General features: G+C 44.7%; 1 protein-coding gene across 2 annotated transcripts in view; it reads left to right on the top strand.

Moving 5' to 3' along the window:
• Positions 1-23,118, top strand: part of unc13d (unc-13 homolog D (C. elegans)) — a 148,216-nt gene that overhangs the window by 65,140 nt on the left and 59,958 nt on the right. For both annotated transcript variants that reach the window (XM_078225269.1, XM_078225270.1), the window contains 7 exons: positions 4,145-4,248; positions 5,068-5,191; positions 8,016-8,140; positions 13,584-13,674; positions 15,027-15,083; positions 20,475-20,572; positions 20,981-21,032. In XM_078225269.1, coding sequence (XP_078081395.1) covers positions 4,145-4,248; positions 5,068-5,191; positions 8,016-8,140; positions 13,584-13,674; positions 15,027-15,083; positions 20,475-20,572; positions 20,981-21,032 — 651 coding nt within the window. The remainder of the gene's footprint in view (positions 1-4,144; positions 4,249-5,067; positions 5,192-8,015; positions 8,141-13,583; positions 13,675-15,026; positions 15,084-20,474; positions 20,573-20,980; positions 21,033-23,118) is intronic.

Below are 23,118 nucleotides of genomic sequence, written 5' to 3'. Positions count from 1 at the left end.
CCCTTTGTCCGATTAACCCCCTCCCCCCATAGTACAAATCTTTATTGATTTTCTTTGCTGTTACCTCTGATGGAGGGTCATCCAGACTCGAAACGTTGGCTCTATTCTCTCTCCACAGATGCTGTCGGACCTGCTGAGATTTTCCAGCATTTCCTGTTTTTGTTTTAATTCTGAAAGATTCCCATTAATTAAACTTGTCACATTTGTGCAATTCATTACATGAATTTCCTCATTAGTTCCACTGAGCTCACAGTCCCCTTCCCAGATAAACACATTTCCCACTCCTGATGTGACAGGGTATGAAAACAAGGTGAGAGTTCAATCACCGAGAATGGTTTCTTATGAGGCTAGAGGGAAATTTAAGAAGCTGAATGGGACAGAACAGGCACAGCTCGTACGTTCCTGATCATTTTCAGATCGCAAACAGGAAACAGATGTTAGGTCCATTATTTAAGAGCCTGAGACCTTTATTAGGCACCTGCCATAGATACCTATGTATCACCAAAATATGACATTGGGCATCCACCTGGTGCTGCAGGGTCTGAGACACAGCCCTATGGACTTGCTGCTTTGTGCCCCCATTCAACATCCAAAAAGGGCTGGATTTATTTGGGCCGATGAATCCCTACAGCGCAGAAGGAGGCCATTTGGCCTCGGAAAGCCAGGATAATCCCACTTTGGCTGTTTGGGGATCCCTGACCTGATCTTGCAGCTAATGTCCCTTTAAGCGACAAGGTCCCATCAGCAGGAGCTGCCAGAAATGGATAGCTGACAGCTCTTCAGTCCCAGCTATGCCACCGGGAGCAATGGCCACTGCTGGGACTGCACCCAACCGGGAGAAGCAGCACAGACACCAGCTCTGGAACAAAGTAAACGGGTTGGGGGCTGCCAGGACCAGTCGACAGCAAGGGTGTGTATTGTTAGAGTGAGGGGGTAGGGCTGTGGTCACAGGGTGGCCATTGCTGCTGGGGTTGCCATACCTCCCAATCCCTGAGTTCACAGGGAGACTGCCATGGTTCATGGTGGTGTCACCATGCTATGCCCATTCCTGATAAAATGTCAGTGGTGGCAGTAAGAGGTCTTTAATTGATTACTTGAATGGAAGAGTTGACCTCTGGGAAGGGAGGAGGGCAGACTCTTCCTTGCCCACCATGAGCAGACTGTCATGGCAGTGGGTGGGCAATGAGTACTCCACCCGTCCCCGCCCTCTGTCCCAAATTTCCAGCCTTCCCCACCTCCCAGCCCACTGACCCCATAAAGTTCAACCCAAATTCGCCTGCAGAATATTAACACTATTACCTGCAATAGAAAAATGTTCCTCCTACAGAGATCGACACACACATTCTACAGGAACAGAATTCCTGCCTCACATCTTGATTTTTGGATTAGATTTGAACTTTTTGCCAGTATGAGCAATTCACCAAGCCTAATTTTATCAATCCTTCTGATCACCTTGAAATGTGCAAGTTTCCCCTATCTCTAATAAGAATATCCAAGTTCCTCAACCTTTCTCTCAGTCCTGATATCTTTGAAATACAATTAGAGTTTCAAATCAGATTGACCATAAGAGCAGAAGTAGGCCATTCGGGCCATCAAATCTGATTTCCCCATTCAATGAGATCATGACTGATCTGATGTGATAATTCTCAACTCCACTTTCCTGCCTTATCCCCATAGCCCTTAATTCCCTCACTGATTAAAAATCTGTCTATCTCAGCCTTGAACATACTTAACCACCCAGCCTCTACAGCCCTCTGCGGTAAAGAATTCCACAGATTCACTACACTCTGAGAGAGGAAATTCCTCCTCATCTCTGTCTTAAATGGATGACCTCTAACTTTCGAGATTATGCCCTCTGGTCCTAGACTCCCCCACAAAGGGAAACAATCTCTCAGCATCTACTCTGTCAAGCCCCCTGAGAATCCTATATGTCTCAACAAGGTTGCCTCTCATTCTTCTAAACTCCAATGAGTAAAAGGCCCAACATACTCAACCTCTCCTCATAAGAAAATCCCTCCATACCCAGGATCAATCTAATGAAACTTCTCTAGATTGCCTCCAATGCCAGTATATATTTCTTTAGACAAGGGGACCAAAACTGTTCACAGTATTCCAGGTGTGGTCTAACTAATGCCTTGCATAGTTTCCAGCAAGGCTTCCCTATTTGTATCCTCCATTCCTTCTGAAATAAAGACTAACATTCCATTTGCCTTCCCTATTACCTGCTGATTGGATGAAGATTTGTCATTCTGAAGAGACACATTTTGTATAGACACATCACATACCCACTACACATCTTCTTAAATATCTCTGGATATTCTCTCCATTCATGATACATTTAAATGCATCCACACTGGCTCCACAAATTCTTCCCATATCCCACAAGAATGACACACTTCATACAGTGACACAGAAAAATGAATCTATAGATGTGCCATACTTAGATTTGCAAAAGGCATTTGATAAGGTGCCACATCAAAGATTATTACACAAAATAAGAGCTCATGGTGTGGATGGTAACATATTAGCATGGGTAGAGGATTGGTTAGTTAACAGCAAGCACAGAGTAGAGATAAATGGGTCATTTTCAACTTGGCAAGCTGTAACTAGTGGAGTGCCACAGGGCCTCAAGTGCTGGAGCCTCAAGTACTTATCTATGTCAATGACTTGGATAAAGGGACTGAATATCTGGTAGCTAAATTTGCTGTTTACACAAATATACATTGGGGAGGCAGTTGTGAAGAGGACATAAAGGGCTGAATTTTCATTGAGTTAGGGTGGCTCCTGATTCTGGGATTCCCAACCCCATTCTGATCTTTGGGAGTACCTTCCCATCAAAAACCCGCATCCAGCACTCCTTACCTGCCTGTCTCCATTTGGAGATGGGTATCTCTTACTCCTTTGCAATTTTCATGGAGTCGGACCAAGTTTTTAAAGGAGTCATGACCCCTAGGCTGCAGCAAGGGACCATTTCAAATGTAATTTCAAAAGCTCCTCCACATATCCCCAATGCCAAACTATGCCCCTTCATCTACCTCCCATGGCCCCTCATACCCTCAGTGTTAAGCCATGCCCACTGAGTCACTTTACACTGTATCAAACCAGTGAACATTATAGTGACATTAGAATATGTTAAAAAAAAAGCTGAAAGAAAAGTAAATTCATTCATAACTTTCTACTGTGTTAAAAATGTCATTTCTCTACAAGGCAATAAAAGTGCTAATCATCCAGACCCTTTTGAAATATCAATAATAGAAACTAGGCCCTTGAAACCACTTAACCTTGTGTAAATACTCACTGTGGAATTGACCTCAGCGATCAGAGAGTTTAAGCTGTAAATTAAGTTTTTTTTCCCTCTGGGGCACATCTGTTTCAGCAAGAGTAATGGTTGTCTGAGCTCTCAGCCAAGCCTCATTATGTATGAGATCCTATTGAAACATATAAGATCCTGAGTGGACTTGACAGAGTGGATAATGGGAGGATATTTCCCCTTGTGTGGGAGTCTACAACAGGGGAAATAGTTTAAAAATTAGGGGTTTCACATTTAAAACTGAGATTAAAAGATTGTCTTTCTCACAGAGGGTCCTTCTGTGGAATTCCCTCCCTCAGAGAGCAGTGGAGACTGGGTCATTGAATATAATACTACACTGAGTTAGACAGATTTTTGATCAATAGGGAAGTCAAGGGTTATGGGGAAAGTGGAATTGAGGTCATAATCAGGTCAGCCATGATCTATTGAATGGTGGAGCAGACTTGAGGGATTGAATGTCCTACTCCTGCTATTAATTGTCATATTCTTGTGTTTTAAATGAATATAGATCTAGAGCAGGAAACTATCTAGGCAATAGCAGCCAGCTCTCTGAGACAGGCCACAAGCAGGGCTGACATAAGAAGTGTGAATCTCTCCTGAGGGTGAGATGAAAGGAAGAATTGAAAACATGCTAATCCCATCAAAACTGTCGGAGGCCTTATCAGGGTTGCTCATTGGCAACACTGGATGCCAAATGGGAAAGGATGCCCTATCTCCAAATCCTCCATGTTGGGAGTATAGACATTCAATTCTTTAATTAAAATTCATCCTATTTCTTACAACGTATCTCACCAGAACAAGTAGCTAGATGTGTCTGTTGTGTTTATTCTGCAGGCTGAGCCTATCCAGGCTGAAATGGAGCTCAGCACACCGGCCACTACCATACTGTCACTTCACGCCACACAGAATGACCTCTCACCCTTCCAGCAAGATCTGGCGTGAGTATCTAATTCCTATGGAAAGATGGAGCTGGGTATTTTCCAGTGGACACATGCCCACCACTGGGAGGACTACCTGTCTGCTTCCCTCACTGAGGTACACATGTCTGCGTTCTGGTTGATGCAGAGTACCTTGCTCAATTGCTCATTCTTCACATGTGAGGCTAGAAAAGGAACTTTGACGTTGTCCTCACCTGACATCCAGCTGGCGAGCTGGGAAAATGGGGAGGGGTTGCTATGCCTCTGGACAGAGGTCAGAAGCAGAATGAGCACCAGGATGCAATAACTCAGTTCAGTAAGGACTGAGGTTCAAACCAGCGATTTATGCTTCAGTACTACACCAGGGGAGATTCTCGGCCATCTGGGGAGATGTCTGCCCTCGACTTGGAGTGACAACAAGGCAGTTATCATTATTTTTAAAATGCAGTTGTGACAGACATGCCTCTGAATCAGAAGGTGCCATCTTTGGATAAAACATTAAACCGAGGACATGAGTGGTCCTCTCTGGTGGATACAAAAAAGTCCCACGGCACTACTTACTTAAAGGATCTTGCTGTGTGCAAATTGGCTGCTATGTTTTCTATTGCATTTCAACAAATACTTCATTGATTATGAAGAACTTCGGGATGTCCTGAGGTCATAAAGGCGCTATTTAAATACAACTCTCTTTTTTCTGGATTAAACAGTGGGTATATTGTACGGCGTGTTTATCCATGTGACAGTATTTCTCTGCTAAGGCACTCCTCTCTAACTTGTCTTTGCCATTACCTCCCATTGTCTGTTCACTCAGCTCCTGGTGTTGTGGATTGTTTCTTACAGGAAGTGGTTGGCCTACAGCAAACTCTACCGACATGTGGAAGTCAGTTTCATCTGTCTGCTCCAACATCTCACCAGCATCGAGTACCAGTGGGGATTGGCACAGGTCACACTGCAGCAGCAGGATGTATGTATAGACTGTAAATTGTGGGGATATGGGGGTATGCACCGAGACTACAAACTGGATCGAGAGTGTAAACTGGGGGGAGGGGTTACACAAGGAAGGTGTAAACTGTGGTGTTTACACACGGATTGTAGACAGGCATGGCGAGGGTTATAGATCAAGATTTTAAACTGGTGGGAGGCGGGGGGGGGGGGGTTACAGATAGAGATGGAAGGTGGGGACTGTGGATAGGATTTAGCAATGGAGTTACTGATTCTCTCAATTTTTTAATGTTTCTCCTGGATTCCTTATAGCTGTGCCTGAGAGATTAATATTTAAACTCGGGAGATTCCTGGATGATTCCGAAGGAATCCTAAACCAAGGTTCCCATGGAACGTGTATAGATACCCAGTGTTTGGGTTGCTATGGCAGCAGTGATAGATATATAAAATTGGAAGAGGCGCTTTATGATGATAATTGTTGATGGAGCAAGGACAGATTGGGCTACGACTATAGAAGAGATTTTTAATTAGTCCTTCGCTGCGTCAGATTTCCGACCCATCTCTGAAGACTGATCAAATGTGTAAAACTAAACTAGAACTGTTGGTGTTTACAGCATAGAAAGAGGCCATTTGGCCCATCATGACTGAACCAGCACTTCACCACAGCAACATATTCCTTCAATTACTCTGACCTAGAAAGTCTTCTGCAGTTTGAATTTGTCAAGACAGAGATTGTAAATTGGGAAGTGGGAGGGCTGGGCCGAGTTGGGAGGAGAGATTGCAGATAGAAGCCCAGGACTTTGGAATTGACAACATCTCCACTAGGTTGGGACTTGTGCCTACCCCAGGTACCAGACCCAGTTGCATTCTCATCCCCGGGGATCAGCTGTCTGTGAGAGATGGGCTCTCATTTCTCCATTGGTTGGATTGTGCCAAATTGAGAGAGGATGCTGGGTCTTGGGGACTGCAAAAACTGCAGTCCAGACAAAAGGCCTAATCAAACCTGCTGACATTTAAATGTTGGAAGCAGGGACCTAATCAGGCTCCTGCGCCCAGCATTCAACAAGGGCACATGATGGGAAACTCCAAAGGCACCCATTCCTTTCCATAATTCATGGGCTGCAACATTTTATAGGGGGTTGGGCCCACCTGCTGGTATATGAGAAACGGCCCAAGAGACAGGGCAGGGAGGGGCTGCTTGAACAAGACCCAACGGAGAAAGCCTGGGGGAGGGAGCCCAGGGGAGGGCCCACGAGAGGGGGTCCAGTATCCATATTCTAGAAGTTTTGGTCACCGCACTTTAGGAAGGATGTGAAGGTTCTTGAGAGGGTGCAGAGATTTACCAGAGGCAGAGGTTGTCCTCCTTGGCACAAGGAAGGTCATGGGGAGATTTTTTGAAGGTGTACAGGATTATCACAGCTTTAGATAATGCAGACAAAGAAAAGCTGTTCCCATTACCTGAAGGTGCAAGAACTAGGATGCACAGATTTCGGGTCTTGGGCAAGAAATACAGGGGGGTTTGAAGAAGAGTTATTTTACACAGGAAGTGGTAATGACCAGGAAGTCACTGTCTCAGCTTCCACCCCCGCAGGGGGTGTGGGGGGGGGGGGGGGGGGTGTGGGGGGAGGGGGGGGCGGGGTGGGGTGTGTGTGTGTGGGGGGGGGTGGAAGCAGAGACATGACGATTGCAAAAGAATATTGAAGGGGCGCCTTAGGGAAATTAACCTTCAGAGGTACAGGATTACAGTGGGGATAATGGAACTAACTGAATTGAATGGCCCCATTGGCTGAATGTATGTTTGTATCTAACCCCTTGCTGTACCTGCCCTGGGAGAGTTTGATGGGGACAGTGTAGAGGGAGCTTTACTCTGTATCTAATCCCATGCTGTAGCTGTCCTGGGAGTGTTTGATGGGGACAGTGTAGAAGGAGCTTTACTCTGTATCTAACCCCATGCTGTACCTGTCCTGGGAGTGTTTGATGGGAGCCATGATGTGGAGATGCCGGCGTTGGACTGGGGTAAGCACAGTAAGAAGTCTCACAACACCAGGTTAAAGTCCAACAGGTTTATTTGGTAGCAAATGCCACGAGCTTTCGGAGCGCTGCCCCTTCGTCAGGTGAGTGGGAGTTCTGTTCACAAACAGGGCATATAAAGACACAAACTCAATTTACAAAATAATGATTGGAATGCGAGTCTTTACAGCTAATCAAGTCTTAAAGGTACAGTGTGAGTGAAGAGAGCATTAAGCACAGGTTAAAGTGATGTGTATTGTCCGGAATCTTGGGTTCATGTCACACTATCTGTAACCCCCATGACTTGCCTGGACTTGCAAAATCTCACTAACTGTCCTGTCTGGGGACAATACAATCTCTTTAACCTGTGCTTAACGCTCTCTCCACTCACATTGTCTGTACCTTTAAGACTTGATTACCTGTAAAGACTCACATTCCAATCATTATTTTGTAAATTGGCCCTGTTTGTGAACAGAACTCCCACCCACCTGATGAAGGAGCAGCGCTCCGAAAGCTAGTGGCTTTTGCTACCAAATAAACCTGTTGGACTTTAACCTGGTGTTGTGAGACTTCTTACTGTGTTCACCCCAGTCCAATGCCAGCATCTCCATGTTCTGTTCACACTGGTGCTTTGATACTGGATATCTTGGTACCATGTGTTTACTGACCCCGAAGGACAAAGAAAATGAAGTTCCGTAACTGCTGTAGCAATACTGGACATTGGTGAGGTTGGCAGGTTTTGTTTTAATGGTTCTAAACTTAGAGTTTGACTGCTATTGTATTACAAATGTTGACATGAGCTTTGAATTAATTGCTGAGCTCTGTTTTATCGACAGCAAAATGAATTGGCTGAATCGTTCCTGTCTTTCCTGGACTATGGAATTTCCCTCATCCAAAAATACAGAGATGTCTTTCCAATATCGGACCCAGGGTCTGTAGACCACCAGCAATCTCTACTCAGGTTAGATTTACCCGAGTATATTTATGCAAACAGTCTCATCATTACTGAATATTTTACCCTGTTGCGATTCACATACCTCACACACTGTAACAGCAACCACTGTCCAAACCTCTCACACTGTGACAGTGACCACTGGTCAAACCTCACACATTGTAACAGTGACCACTGTCCAAACCTGTCACACTGTCCAAACCTCACACACTGTAACAGCAACCACTGTCCAAACCTCACACACTGTAACAGCAACTACTGTCCAAACCTCACACACTGTAACAGTGACCACTGTCCAAACCTCTCACATTGTAACAGTGACCACTGTCCAAACCTCACACACTGTAACAGTGACCACTGTCCCACTGCCCAAACCCCTCTCTCTGTCAGAAGAGCAGGTTTAGATTGGTGGAGATGTGTTGGAAATGTTTTGTGATAGGAAATCTACAGGAAATGTCAGAAAATCAAAAATGACAGTGCGCATAGCACGTCAGAGCGTATGTGGGCTACGGAAGATGAAATATTTCAGGAACCAGAGCAGTTATTCTGAGTGGAACAGGCTACTTTGGAAGAACTCAGGGATTCGTGGGAGGTTTGGACAGTGGTCACTGTTACAATGTGTGAGGTTTGGACAGTGGTTGCTGTACAGTGTGTGACTAAGTGTGACACAATATAGAATATGAAAGTCAAGATGGGGAAGGAATGTAGATAAAAACTCTGTTAGACCATGGGTGAATTACAGTCAGCTGTTTTGAGCCTCACATTATGTGAAGGTATTGAGGGAATAGAGGGTGATTAACACAAATTAGCTCAGATGCTGTCCTTGAGGCGGAAACAATAATGTAAAGAAAGATATGAAAGGTAGGGTATTTCTGGTTGGAGCAACACAGACTATATGGTGCGATGATGGAAGTAATTAAAATTAAGGTAGGATCGGACAGCATGGAAAGAAGACTATATATTTAATCATTTAGTAGGAGTAGCCATGGATATAATATTTTATACAAGAGTTAGAATGCAGAGCTGGAGAAACTCCTGCATATTAGAGAGTTGGGAATCTGTAGCATTCACCTCCCAGTGTGAAAAGTTGAGGCACAAATGTCTCCATTAAAGATCAGATTAGATAAGTGGATGTGAAAAGGAGTTAAAGATGACTGGAACAGAGGTAATTAGAACAAAGAAAATTACAGCACAGGAACAGGCCCTTCGGCCCTCCAACCCTGCACTGACCATGCCCTTCCGGGGACCATATCCCTCTATTCCCATCCTATTCATGTATTTGTCCAGACGCCCCTTAAAGTCACTATCGTATCTCCTTCCACTACCTCCCCCGGCAGCGAGATCCAGGCACCCATCACCCTCTGTGTAAAAAACTTGCTGTGGATACAAAATTGGCTTCTTGACAGAATGTGGAGATGCCGGCGTTGGACTGGGGTAAACACAGTAAGAAGTTTAACAACACCAGGTTAAAGTCCAACAGGTTTATTTGGTAGCAAAAGCCACACAAGCTTTCGGAGCTGCAAGCCCCTTCTTCAGGTGAGTGGGAATTATGTTCACAAACACTCTGTTTGTGAACATAATTCCCACTCACCTGAAGAAGGGGCTTGCAGCTCCGAAAGCTTGTGTGGCTTTTGCTACCAAATAAACCTGTTGGACTTTAACCTAGTGTTGTTAAACTTCTTACTGTAAAAAACTTGCCTCATACATCTCCTTTAAACCTTGCCCTTCATACCTTAAACCTATGCCCCCTTGTAATTGACTCTTCCACCCGAGGAAAAAGCTTCTGACTGTCCACTCTGTCCATGCCCCTCATAATCTTGTAGACTTCTTTCAGGTCGCCCCTCAACCTCCGTCGTTCCAGTGAGAACGAACCAAGTTTTTCCAACCTCTCTTCATAGTTAATGCCGTCCATACCAGGCAACATCCTGGTAAATCTTTTCTGCGCCCTCTCCAAAGCCTCCACATCCTTCTGGTAGTGTGGCGACCAGAATTGAACACTATATTCCAAGTGCAGCCTAACTACGGTTCTATAAAGCTGCAACATGACTTGCCAATTTTTAAACTCAGTGGCCCAGCTGATGAAGGCAAGCATGCCGTATGCCTTCTTGACTAGCTTCTCCACCTGCGTTGCCACTTTCAGTGACCTGCGTACCTGTACACCCAGATCCCTCTGCCTATCAATACTCTTAAGGGTTCTGCCATTTACTGTATATTTCCTATCTGTATTAGACATTCCAAAATGCATTACCTCACATTTGTCTGGATTAAACTCCATCTGTCATCTCTCTGCCCAAGTCACCAACCGATCTATATCCTGCTGTATCCTCCGACGGTCCTCATCGCTATCCACAATTCCACCAACCTTTGTGTCGTCTGCTACCTTACTAATCAAACCAGTTACATTTTCCTCCAAATCATTTATATATTGCAAACAGCAAAGGCCCCAGCACTGATCCCTGAGGAACACCACTTGTCGCAGCCCTCCATTCAGAAACGCACCCTTCCACTGCTACCCGCTATCTTCTATGACCAAGTCAGTTCTGTATCCATCTTGCCAGCTCACCTCTGATCCCGTGCGACTTCACCTTCTGTACCAGTCTGCCATGAGGGACCTTGTCAAAGGCCTTACTGAAGTCCATGCAGACAACATCCACTGCCCTGCCCTCATCAATTGTCTTTGTCACTTCCTTGCTACCCTTCTTAAACAAAGGAACAACACTGACTATTCTCCAATCTTCTGAGACCTCCCCTGTACCAGTGAGGATACAAAGATTTCTCTCAAGACCCCAGCAATTTCCTCTCTTGCCTCTCTCAGTATTCTGGGGTATATCCCATCAGGCCCTGGGGACTTGTCTACCTTAATGTTTTTCAATACCTCCTCCTTTTTGATCTCAACATGACTCAAACTATCTACACACCCTTCCCCAGACTCATCATCCATCAAGTCCTTCTCTTTGGTGAATACTGACGCAAAGTACTCATTTAATGTGTCGCCCATTTTCTCTGGCTCCTCACATAGATTCCCTCCCCTGTCCTTGAGTGGGCCAACCCTCTCCCTGGCTATCCTCTTGCTCTTTATATATGTATACAAAGCCTTGGGATTTTCCTTAATCCTGCTGGCCAATGACTTTTCGTGAGCCCTTTAAGCCCTCCTGACTCGTTGCTTAAGTTTCTTTCTACTTTCCTTGTATTCCACACTTGCTTCATGTGTTCCCAGCCTCCTCGCCTTGACAAATGCTTTCTTTTTGACTAGGCTCACAATATCTCTCGTTATCCAAGGTTCCCTAAACTTGCCATACTATCAACTTACACTTGAATGCCTCCCACATGCCAGATGTTGATTTGCCCTCAAACATCTGCTCCCAATCTACATTCTTCAGTTCCTGCCTAATATTGTCGTAATTAGCCTTCCCCCAGTTTAGCAGCTTCACCTGAGGACTACACTTATCTTTATCCATCAGCATCTTAAAGCTTACTGAATTGCGGTCACTGTTCCCAAACTGCTCCCCTACTGAAACGTCGACCAACTGGCCGGGCTCATTCCCCAACACCAGGTCCAGTACAGCCCCCTTCCTTAGTTGGATTATCTACATATTGTTTCAAGAAGCCCTCCTGGATGCTCCTTATAAACTCTGCCCCATCCATGCCCCTAGCACTAAGTGAGCACCAGTCAATATAGGAGAAGTTAAAATCACCCATCACAACAACCCTGTTACTTTTACACCTTGCCAAAATCTGCCTACATATCAGCGATCTCCCACTGGCCATTGGGAGACTTATAGTAAACCCCCAACATTGTGACTACACCCTTCCTATTCCTGAACTCTACCCATATTGCCTCGCTGTATGAGCCCTCCGAGGTGTCCTCCTGCAGTACAGCTGTGATATTCTCCCTAACCAGTAGCGCAAATCCCCCACCCCTTTTACATCCCCCTCTAGCCCTCCTGAAACATCTGTATCTTGGAACGTTAAGCTGCCAATCCTGCTTTTCCCTTAACCAAGTCTCTGTACTGGCAACAACATCATAGTTCCAAGCTCTAAGTTCATCTGCCTTGCGTGTTACACTTCTCACATTGAAGCAAATGCACTTCAGTCCACCAGACCTTCTTTGATTAGCAAACACACCCTGCCTACTCTTCTTCTGAGTCATACTGGCCCTACTCTCTGGTTCCTCTTCAGTCAATTCACCTCTGCTTTGGTTCCCACCACCCTGCCAAACTAGTTTAAATCCTCCCATGTGACACGAGCAAACCTCCCGGCCAGAATATTTATGCCCCTCCAGTTTAGATGCAAGCCGTCCTTCCTGCCCTGGAAGAGATCCCAATGGTCCAGATATCTGAAACCCTCCCTCCTACACTAGCTGTTTAGCCACGCGTTGAGCTGTACTATCTTCCTATTTCTAGCTTCACTGGCACATGGCACAGGGAGTAATCCTGAGATTACAACCCTAGAGGTCCTGCTTTTTAACTTTCTACCTAAACTGCTGCTGCAGGACCTCATCACTCTTCCTACCTATGTCGTTAGTACCAATATGTACCACGACCTCTGGCTGTTCATCCTCTTCCTTCAAAATGCTTTTTGCCCGTTCAGAGACATCCTGGACCCTGGCACCAGGGAGGCAACGTACCATCCTGGAGTCTCTTTCACGTCCACAGAAGTGCCTATCCGTACCCCTAACTATAGAGTCCCCTATAACTATTGCTCTAGTCCTCTTTCTGTTTCCCTGCTTAACAACAGAGCCAGCCATGGTGCCACTGCTCTGGCTGCTGCTACTGTTACTCCTGATAGGCCATCCCCCAACAGTATCTAAAACGGTATACTTGTTAGAGAGTGGGATGACCACAGGGGATTCCTGCACTGACTGCCTGACCCTTCTAGCGGTCACCCATCTATCTGCCTGCACCTTGGGTGTCACCACATCATTAAAACTCCTGTCTATCATGCTCTCCGCCACCTTCATGCTCCTAAGTACATCCAACTGCCGCTCCAACCTATCCATGCGGCCTGTGAGGAGCTGCAATCTGTCAGAATTTATCATGAAACAAACAAGTGAAGTGACTGAATTCCATCCTGTAACGAGGAGATTAAATGTATTGCAGTACAGTATATGTGGGCTTGGGAAAATTAAACAAGTTGTATAGGATTTATTGTAGATGTGTTGTGGGAGGATTGAGACTAATTTTTAATATTCGTTCACGGGATGTCTACATCACTGGCTAGGCCAGCATTTAATGCCCATCCCTAATTGTCCTGGGAAGATGTTGGTGAACTGCCCTCTTGAACTTCCAATGCCCATGATCTGTAGAGAGTTCCAGAATTTTGACCCAGTAGCAGTGGAGGTACAGCAACCTGGTTCCAAATTAGGATGGTGTGTGATTGGAGTGGTCCATTTTCTGTGCTGCCTGATTGTTCTGTTAATGCGGTTCACCCTCTGAATCTCCGTCTATTACAGGGTGCTGGTACAGATCTGTAAGATGAAGGCTTTTCAGAAACTTTGCCCTGCAGTTCCTGATCTCCATGACAGACTTGTGGGTGCTCTTAAGGTATAGTTCACCTCAAAAAAACACAGGCTTGACTATTGATAATGGCAATGTGACATGTCTTATTGCAAAGAGGCTACTCACTTCTTGGTAATCTTAAAAGCTGTTTGTAGGTGCATAGTTACGGGCAGGATTCTCTGATCTCGCCTGCAGCTGGAATTCTCCGGTCCCGCTGCAGAGAACGGAGATTTGTCTAAGTACCAAATTCTCCATTCTCGCTGGCAGCGGCGGCGGAACAGGAACAGCAGGAGAATCCCAACCTATATCTTCAAAAAGACATGCTCAACTATTGAACTGAAGAGAGAATGGGGGGCATTGGGATTGGATTGGGGAGTGAATGGGGGATTGGATTGGAGAGTAAATGGGGGATTGGATTGGGGAGTGAATGGGGGATTGGATTGGGGAGTGAATGGGGGATTGGATTGGGGAGTGAATGGGGGATTGGATTGGGGAGTGAATGGAGGATTGGATTGGAGAGTGAATGGGGGATTGGATTGGGGAGTGAATGGGGGATTGGATTGGGGAGTGAATGGGGGATTGGATTGGGGAGTGAATGGGGGATTGGATTGGGGAGTGAATGGGGGATTGGATTGGGGAGTGAATGAGGGATTGGATTGGGGAGTGAATGGGGGATTGGATTGGAGAGTGAATGGGGGATTGGATTGGGAAGTGAATGGGGGATTGGATTGGAGAGTGAATGGGGGATTGGATTGGAGAGTGAATGGGGGATTGGATTGGAGTGTGAATGGGGAATTGGATTGGGGAGTGAATGGGGAATTGGATTGGGGAGTGAATGGGGAATTGGATTGGGGAGTGAATGGAGGATTGGATTGGGGAGTGAATGGGGGACTGGATTGGGGAGTGAATGGGGGATTGGATTGGGGAGTGAATGGGGGATTGGATTGGGGAGTGAATGGGGGAGTGAATGGGGGATTGGATTGGGGAGTGAATGGGGGATTGGATTGGGGAGTGAATGGGGGATTGGATTGGGGAGTGAATGGGGGATTGGATTGGAGAGTGAATGGGGAATTGGATTGGGAAGTGAATGGGGAATTGGATTGGGGAGTGAATGGGGGATTGGATTGGGAAGTGAATGGGGAATTGGATTGGGGAGTGAATGGGGGATTGGATTGGGAAGTGAATGGGGAATTGGATTGGGGAGTGAATGGGGGATTGGATTGGGGAGTGAATGGGGGATTGGATTGGGGAGTGAATGGGGGATTGGATTGGGGAGTGAATGGGGGATTGGATTGGGGAGTGAATGGGGGATTGGATTGGGGAGTGAATGGGGGATTGGATTGCGGAGTGAATTGTCTGAGGAATGGTTTGTGAATATTCATCTTCTTCCATTACAGTCTGGCACCGCTGACTGGTATCATGGCCAGAAACAGCTACTGGAGCCCATGATTAAGGTACTGTAGTTTATGACTATTTTGTGCTCAGGATAAGGATGTTAGCACTGCGAATATTTTGCACTTTGCGCATCTACGATAGTCTCGAGCTGAATGTGACGGAAAATATAGTTCGCTCTACACTATCCCATCAGACTCCCAAGGCGGACACAGCATGAATTAGATAGAGTAAAGCTCCATGTGCAGTATACTCACATCTTCTGTGAGTCCCCACACACTGTTCCATTCCTTCCAATTTAAGATCACTGGCCACTGACAAATCCAGGACTTAATAGAATTCGCCCAGTGTTCAAAATCCCTGTTCCTGAGCATGAACTGTATCAAAACACATGTAGGCCCACATGAAACCAACAAATCACAGATATTGAGACTCTTTTCCTATGTTAGCTGATCTTTAAGAACATAAGAAATAGGAGCAGGAGTGGGCCATCTAGTCCCTCGAGCCTGTCCCGCCATTCAATAAGATCATGGCTGATTTGAAGTGGATCAGTTCCACTTACCCGCCTGATCCCTATAACCCCTAATTCCCTTACCAATCAGGAATCCATCTATCCGTGATTTAAACATATTCAACGAGGTAGCCTCCACCACTTCAGTGGGCAGAGAATTCCAGAGATTCACCACCCTCTGAGAGAAGAAGTTCCTCCTCAACTCTGTCCTAAACTGACCCCCCTTTATTTTGAGGCTGTGCCCTCTAGTTCTAGCTTCCTTTCTAAGTGAAAAGAATCTCTCCACCTCTACCCTATCCAGCCCCTTCATTATCTTATAGGTCTCTATAAGATCCCCCCTCAGCCTTCTAAATTCCAACGAGTACAAACCCAATCTGCTCAGTCTCTCCTCATAATCAACACCTCTCATCTCTGGTATCAACCTGGTGAACCTTCTCTGCACTCCCTCCAAGGCCAATATATCCTTCCGCAAATAAGGGGACCAATACTGCACACACTATTCCAGCTGCGGCCTCACCAATGTCCTGTACAGATGCAGCAAGACATCTCTGCTTTTATATTCTATCCCCCTTGCGATATAGGCCAACATCCCATTTGCCTTCTTGATCACCTGTTGCACCTGCAGACTGGGTTTTTGCGTCTCATGTACAAGGACCCCCAGGTCCCTCTGCACAGCAGCATGTTGTAATTTCTTTCCATTTAGATAATAATCCAATTTGCTATTATTTCTTCCAAAGTGAATAACCTCGCATTTGTTAACGTTATACTCCATCTGCCAGATCCTCGCCCACTCACTCAGCCTGTCCAAATCTCTCTGCAGACCTTCTACGCCCTCCACACGATTCACTTTTCCACTTATCTTTGTGTCCTCTGCAAACTTTGTTACCCTACACTCAGTCCCCTCCTCCAGATCGTCTATATAAATGGTAAATAGTTGAGGCCCCAATACCAATCCCTGCGGCACGCCACTAGTTACCATCTGCCAACCAGAAAAGCACCCATTTATTCCGACTCTCTGCTTCCTGTCGGATAGCCAATCCCCAATCCACGCTAACACCCTACCCCCAACTCCGTGTGACCCAATCTTCTTCAGCAACCTTTTGTGAGGCACCTTATCAAACGCCTTTTGGGAATCCAAAAACACCGCATTCACCGGTTCCCCTCCGTCAACTGCACGAGTCACATCTTCATAAAAATCCAACAAGTTCGTCAAGCACGACTTTCCCCTCATGAATCCATGCCGCGTCTGCTTAATCGAACCATTCTTATCCAAATGGCTTGCTATTTCTTCTTTAATGATGGATTCCAGCATTTTCCCAACTACAGATGTTAAGCTAACCGGCCTGTAGTTACCCGCCTTTTGTCTATTTCCTTTTTTAAACAGCGGCGTAACATTAGCCGTTGTCCAATCTGCCAGCACTACCCCAGAATCCAACGAATTTTGATAAATAACCACTAACGCATCCGCTATTACCTCTGACATTTCTTTCAGTACCCTGGGATGCATTCCATCCGGGCCCAGGGACTTGTCCACCTTCAGTCCCATTAGTCTACCAAGCACTGCCTCCCTGGTAACATTAATTGTATTGAGTACCTCTCCTCCTACCAACCCTCTATCGTTCATATTCGGTAAACTATTTGTGTCTTCCACCGTGAAGACCAACACAAAAAACTTATTTAAAGTTTCAGCCATTTCCTCATTTCCCACTATTAAATCCCCCCTCTCGTCCTCCAAGGGTCCAACATTCACTCTTGCCACTCTATTCCTTTTTATATATTTGTAAAAGCTTTTACTATCACTTTTTATGAAGCTAGGCGAGCCCTAAATATAACCTATCTTTCCTTTCTTTATCGCTTTCTTAGTCGTTCTTTGTTGTCTCTTAAAGTTTTCCCAATCTTCCGATTCTCCACTATTTTTGGCCACTCTGTACGCATCGGTCTTTAATTTAATACTCTCCTTAATTTCCTTCGTTATCCATGGCTGGTTATCCCTTTTCTTACAGCCCTTCTTTATCACCGGAATATATTGTTGCTGAGTACTGAAAAGGATCTCCTTAAAAATCCTCCATTGTTCCTCAGCTGTCCTACCTACCAGTCTGCTCTCCCAGTCCACCTTAGCCAATTCAGCCCTCATCCTATCGTACTTCCCTCTGTTCAAAAGAGGACAGTGGTATGGGACCCTACTTTCTCCTCTTCCATTTGTATCAGAAATTCGACCATATTGTGATCACTTGACCCAAGAGGGTCCTTCACAAGAACATCCTTAATTCTACCTACCTCGTTACACATTACCAGATCTAAGATAACTCGTTCCCTCGTCGGTTCTGTAACATACTGTTCAAGGTAACTATCCCGACAGCATTCTAAGAACTCTTCCTCCATCCCACCCCTTCCAACTTGCGTCAGGCAATCACCAGGCAAGACTGTTCTCTTCCTGTTGGGGAGCACTTCAGCGGTCACGGGCATTCGGCCTCTGATATTCGGGTAAGCGTTCTCCAAGGCGGCCTTCGCGACACACGACGGCGCAGAGTCGCTGAGCAGAAACTGATAGCCAAGTTCCGCACACACGAGGACGGCCTCAACCGGGATATTGGGTTCATGTCACACTATTTGTAACCCCCACAGAGTTTCACTGGCTGTCTTGTCTGGAGACAATACACATCTTTTTAGCCTGTCTTGATGCTCTCTCCACTCAGGTTGTTTTGTTTCTTAAAGACTTGATTAGTTGTAAGCATTCGCATTCCAACCATTATTCATGTAAATTGAGTTTGTGTTTTTATATGCTCTGTTTGTGAACAGAATTCCCACTCACCTGAAGAAGGGGCTTGCAGCTCCGAAAGCTTGTGTGGCTTTTGCTACCAAATAAACCTGTTGGACTTTAACCTGGTGTTGTTAAACTTCTTACTGTGTTTACCCCAGTCCAACGCCGGCATCTCCACATCATCACTAGATCATACCCATTAGTGCTGATTTGCACCATCAACTCATTAACTTTGTTCCGAATGCTTCTTGCATTCAGGCAAAGTATCTTTATTCCAGCTTTTATCTGAACCCGATTTGATGAAACGCTATCAACCTCTCCCTCGCCCTCTACTCCTTTAACTACTTCAATGCCCTCATTCACTTGCACTCGCTCCCTCTCCTCTACCATTGATTTCATAATTCCTCTTACCTCTGCACCCTCCCCCCCATAAATTAGTTTAAAGCCCTATCTACAGCCCTAGTGATACGATTCGCTAGGACTCTGGTCCCAGCACGGTTCAAACGGAGACCATCCCATCTATACAGGTCTCATCTGCCCAAATACTGGTGCCAATGCCCCATGAATTCGAACCCATTCCTCCCACACCAATCCTTGAGCCACGCATTTGTCTCCTTAATCCTATTAACCCTGCGCCAATTTGTGCGTGGCTCAGGTAGTAATCCAGAGATTACCACCTTGTTGGTTCTGCTTTTCAATTTGTTCCCCAGCTCTTCGTACTCCCTCTGTAGATCCTTAGTTCCTGTTTTGTCTATGTCATTGGCACCTACATGGACCACGACAACTGGATTTTCACCCTCCCACTCCAGATTCCTCTGCAGCCCAGATGATACATCCTGGACCCGAGCACCAGGCAGGCAACACAACCTACGGTATTGCTTATCCTGGTCTCAGAGAACAGTGTCTATGCCCTTCACTATGCCCAATTACTACTACATTTCTCTATGATTTCTCCGTTGCAGCAGCACCCTGCACCCTGGTACTGCCGACAGTTTGCTCGTCCTTCTCGCAGTCATTTTTCCCATCTACACTGGTGGCAAGAACCTCAAATCTGTTGCAAAGATTTAAGGGCTGAGGTTCTTGGGACTTTACCTCCCGCAAACTACTTCCCTTCTTCCCCCCTCTGCCTTCCGCCTTCCCCCCACTGCCCGCCTTCTTCCCCCCACTGCCCGCCTCACCCGCAGCCACTCCCTGTTGTCCCTGACCCCCAGCTAAGTTAGTCAGTCTAAAGGGCGTGACTTTCTCTTTATACACATTATCCAGATAGCTCTCTTTGAGGCACCAACGCCTCTTTGACCCCTCAATCACATGCCATTTTTCATTTATGAGGCTAATTAATGGTGTCAGCATCATATTCAATTGTGCAGGACACGTAAGTATATAAGAACATAAGAAATAGGAGGAGTAGACCATATGACCCATTAAACATGCACCATCATTCAATACAATTGTAGCTGATCTTCAGGTTCTGCTTAATTGTCCCATTCATTGCCAATACCCCATGATTCCGTGACAGACCAAAATCCCTCTATCCCAGCCGTAAATATATTCAACAATGGAGCATTCACAACCCTCTGCTTAAGAGAGTTTCAAAGATTCACAATCCTTTGAATGCAGGAATTTCTCCCCAATTCAGTTCCAAGTGATTTGCCCCTTATCCTGATGCACGCACGTTTTCCAGTAGGGATCACTGGCTGATCTTTGGTTTTATAACCCAGGGGAATAGTAGCAATGGTGTACTATCATCCCAAATCAGTTGACCCAGCACAGACTTGACCAAGCTCTGTAGTCCAATTACCTTCCACCATGGTCAGTATGATATTGGTGATTCATGCAGCTCACACTGGAAAAAAGCAAATTACTGCAGATGCTGGAATCTGAAACCAAAAGGGAAAATGCTGGAAAATCTCAGCAGGTCTGGTAACATCTGTAAGGAGAGAAAAGAGCTGACGTTTCGAGTCCAGATGACCCTTTGTCAAAGCTTTAACAAAGGGTCATCTGGACTCAAAACGTCAGCTCTTTTCTCTCCTTACAGATGCTGGCAGTCCTGCTGAGATTTTCCAGCATTTTCCCTTTTGGATGCAGCACACACTCTTCATTTGATCTAAGATCTAGCAAAGAATGATCATTTTATGAATACTGTATACAAAATTTGAGCTTAATTATTTTCCATGTTCACAGACTGAGGAAGAAATTGTGAAATCACTGGTGATATTCATAGAGCACCTGAATGTTGACCTGATGAACAACCGGAAAATATGGATGAAGATTTTCATGGGGTAGGGTCCGGTACACACTGCGCATGCATAATTACACAAGGTGAATCATAAAGCACCTCATTGTCTAACTCCAGCTCTCCTTTAGAGACAAAAGATGTGATGGCCTACACCTGATATGAATCTTCACTGGTGACTGGTTATAGAATTGGTGCAAGAGTTCTTCTGCGAGTAATTAACCCTTTAGAGATCTCAGTGATCTTGATTAATTAACCTATTCTCACTCTTTGCCATTTCATTTAATTAATTTGTTAGTGATCTCCATGCATTCGCATAATGAAACCACTAGTGCTGTTTATAAAACCTAGGAAATCCAAGGCTGAAAAAGTTGGAATTGTCAATTGAAGTAAATTGGATTTTTTTGTGATCATGTTCTGACTCTTAATAACTATTCTTTTTCTCTTTTTATAGCACTGTCAAAGTGAATTTGTTCAATACCACTTACCGACAATTCCAGGAATTGGTAAGGATGAATTCAGTCAGACAACACCTGCCCACTTATCCCAACGTGTAAATAAAGCTGTTAGCGTCCTTGATGATGGACTCCTTCAGGGGCCATGTGTGAATGTGAGAACAATACTCGGACAGGAACATTCATCAATGGCAGATGAATCCTTGACCCCTCACTTAACATCAAGTAACATTTTGGGATTATTACCCAATCTATGTGGAATGTATGGTGCCTAAATTTGGTTTGGTGAGCATCCTTACATCAGCCAGTTGAGAATCACTTATATTAATCCATTAATCTAATCCATTAAGACATGCCCAAGCCATTGAGTGGATGAATTTCCCATTTTTTGCCAATTCATTGGTATAGCCATGGACTAACGATTGCTGGTCACAATTAGCAATGGGTGACTATGTGAGCGGTTTAATAGAAAGGGTTAAATGATGGAAAGACTAACAGAAGCTCAAAAGACATTGTGTTGTGTCTCAGTAATAAGCAGCATCGACGGGCTTGATGATTATGAATTTTGCAATTAAGATTATTGACTGAAATTGATATAAATTGGTGAGATTAATTTTAAGATTGGACTTCTTGGATCGTCAAAAGATTTACATCAAAGATATTCAATATACTAAAACAATTACTCGTAGTTAGTAATGCTTACAGAACTTATCTGACATCAACCTTATATAGTTGAGTTGCATGCCTCAGCTTCCTCTGGGACAACAATGGACCTTTTGGGCTGTCAGTGTGTTGACCCTTTATCTGTAGAGATGCAATCCATTCCTGCAGAATGCTCTACTCATGCACATAGTCACCTTCCATTCTGTAAGCTGTATTTAGATTAGTTGTCATAAATTTCACTGCTCTCCATCTCAGGGAAACTCACACAACGAAACAGCTAGAACAACTGTAGAATTGTAACATCTGTTAGCTCTATATCTTTTTCTCTCAATCCTGTTTACCAAGATATCCTTCTACACACTAAACTGGTGTTGTTCAATAGAAAACACTGGCCAGCCATAGGTGAGGCTGTGGTGACACTGTTTAAGCCACATGGACTAACTTGATAGAGAATGTCTTACGCACATATACAGCACAGGTAAATGAACTTTACATGGGTATATTTACTTAACAGACATCTACTGTCATTCAATAAATAAATATTAGGGACCAGATCAGAAACCCCAGGGTATATTATGAAGTTAGATTAGACCCATCTTTTTTGATTTTAGCATTATATGAGGATAAGGTGTTTCACTCCAGCCGTGATTCTATTGACACACTAGGAAGCTTTAATCAAAACAAACTTTATTTAACAATGTGGTTTAAATATAACAAAATGTATTTGCTTAACTTTTACCAATTGAAATACTTAAACATGGTAAGATACAATTTTAACTGCTAATCTATCTCTGTTAGTTCCAATTTAAGTAATATTCCTCATAGTCTTAAACTCCTCTTCAAAATCAATTGACAAACAATGCAGATTTACATGTTTTACTTGTTAACAGCCCTAGAGCCTTCCGATATCCCTTAGAGAGAGAGACACCTCTCTTCTGACACTCAAATAGCAGCTTCCAGAGAGAGAGAAATGCCTCTTGCTTCTAGCAGACCCAAGTAGAAACTGCCTGCGTATCCCCCCTTCACATGACTCTGTCTCTGCCAATTAACCTAAGCATGCCTACTCTGAAACTCCAGGAGAAAAAAACAAAAATTAGCAAAACTGCATTAGCTCAGATTAAAACAAACATCCCATTACATAGGGTCAATTATTCTCCTGCTTCCTTAGCATGGAGCTGCCTGGTTCATAGACAGATCGGCATCAGGTAAACCTGAGATGAATTTTAAACATACCCTTCACAAGAAACATGATATAAATACATTTCTTAAAGGCACAATAGCGTCATGCAAGGAAGGAAAATACTCATAATAATCAAAAAAACACTCGTTATCAGGTTTCTGTCTAAACATTTTGCCAACATGCACACACAGGTTTAAGGACACAGGCATACGTGGCTAAGGATTGTGATCACAGTCCAACACTGAGTCATAGAGGTTTACAGCATGGAAATAGGCGCTTTGGCCCAACTTGTCC

The sequence above is a fragment of the Mustelus asterias genome, chromosome 12 (genome assembly GCF_964213995.1).
Source record: "Mustelus asterias chromosome 12, sMusAst1.hap1.1, whole genome shotgun sequence".
Classification (NCBI taxonomy): Eukaryota; Metazoa; Chordata; class Chondrichthyes; order Carcharhiniformes; family Triakidae; genus Mustelus; species Mustelus asterias.
This window is presented reverse-complemented; position numbering and strand designations above follow the sequence as displayed.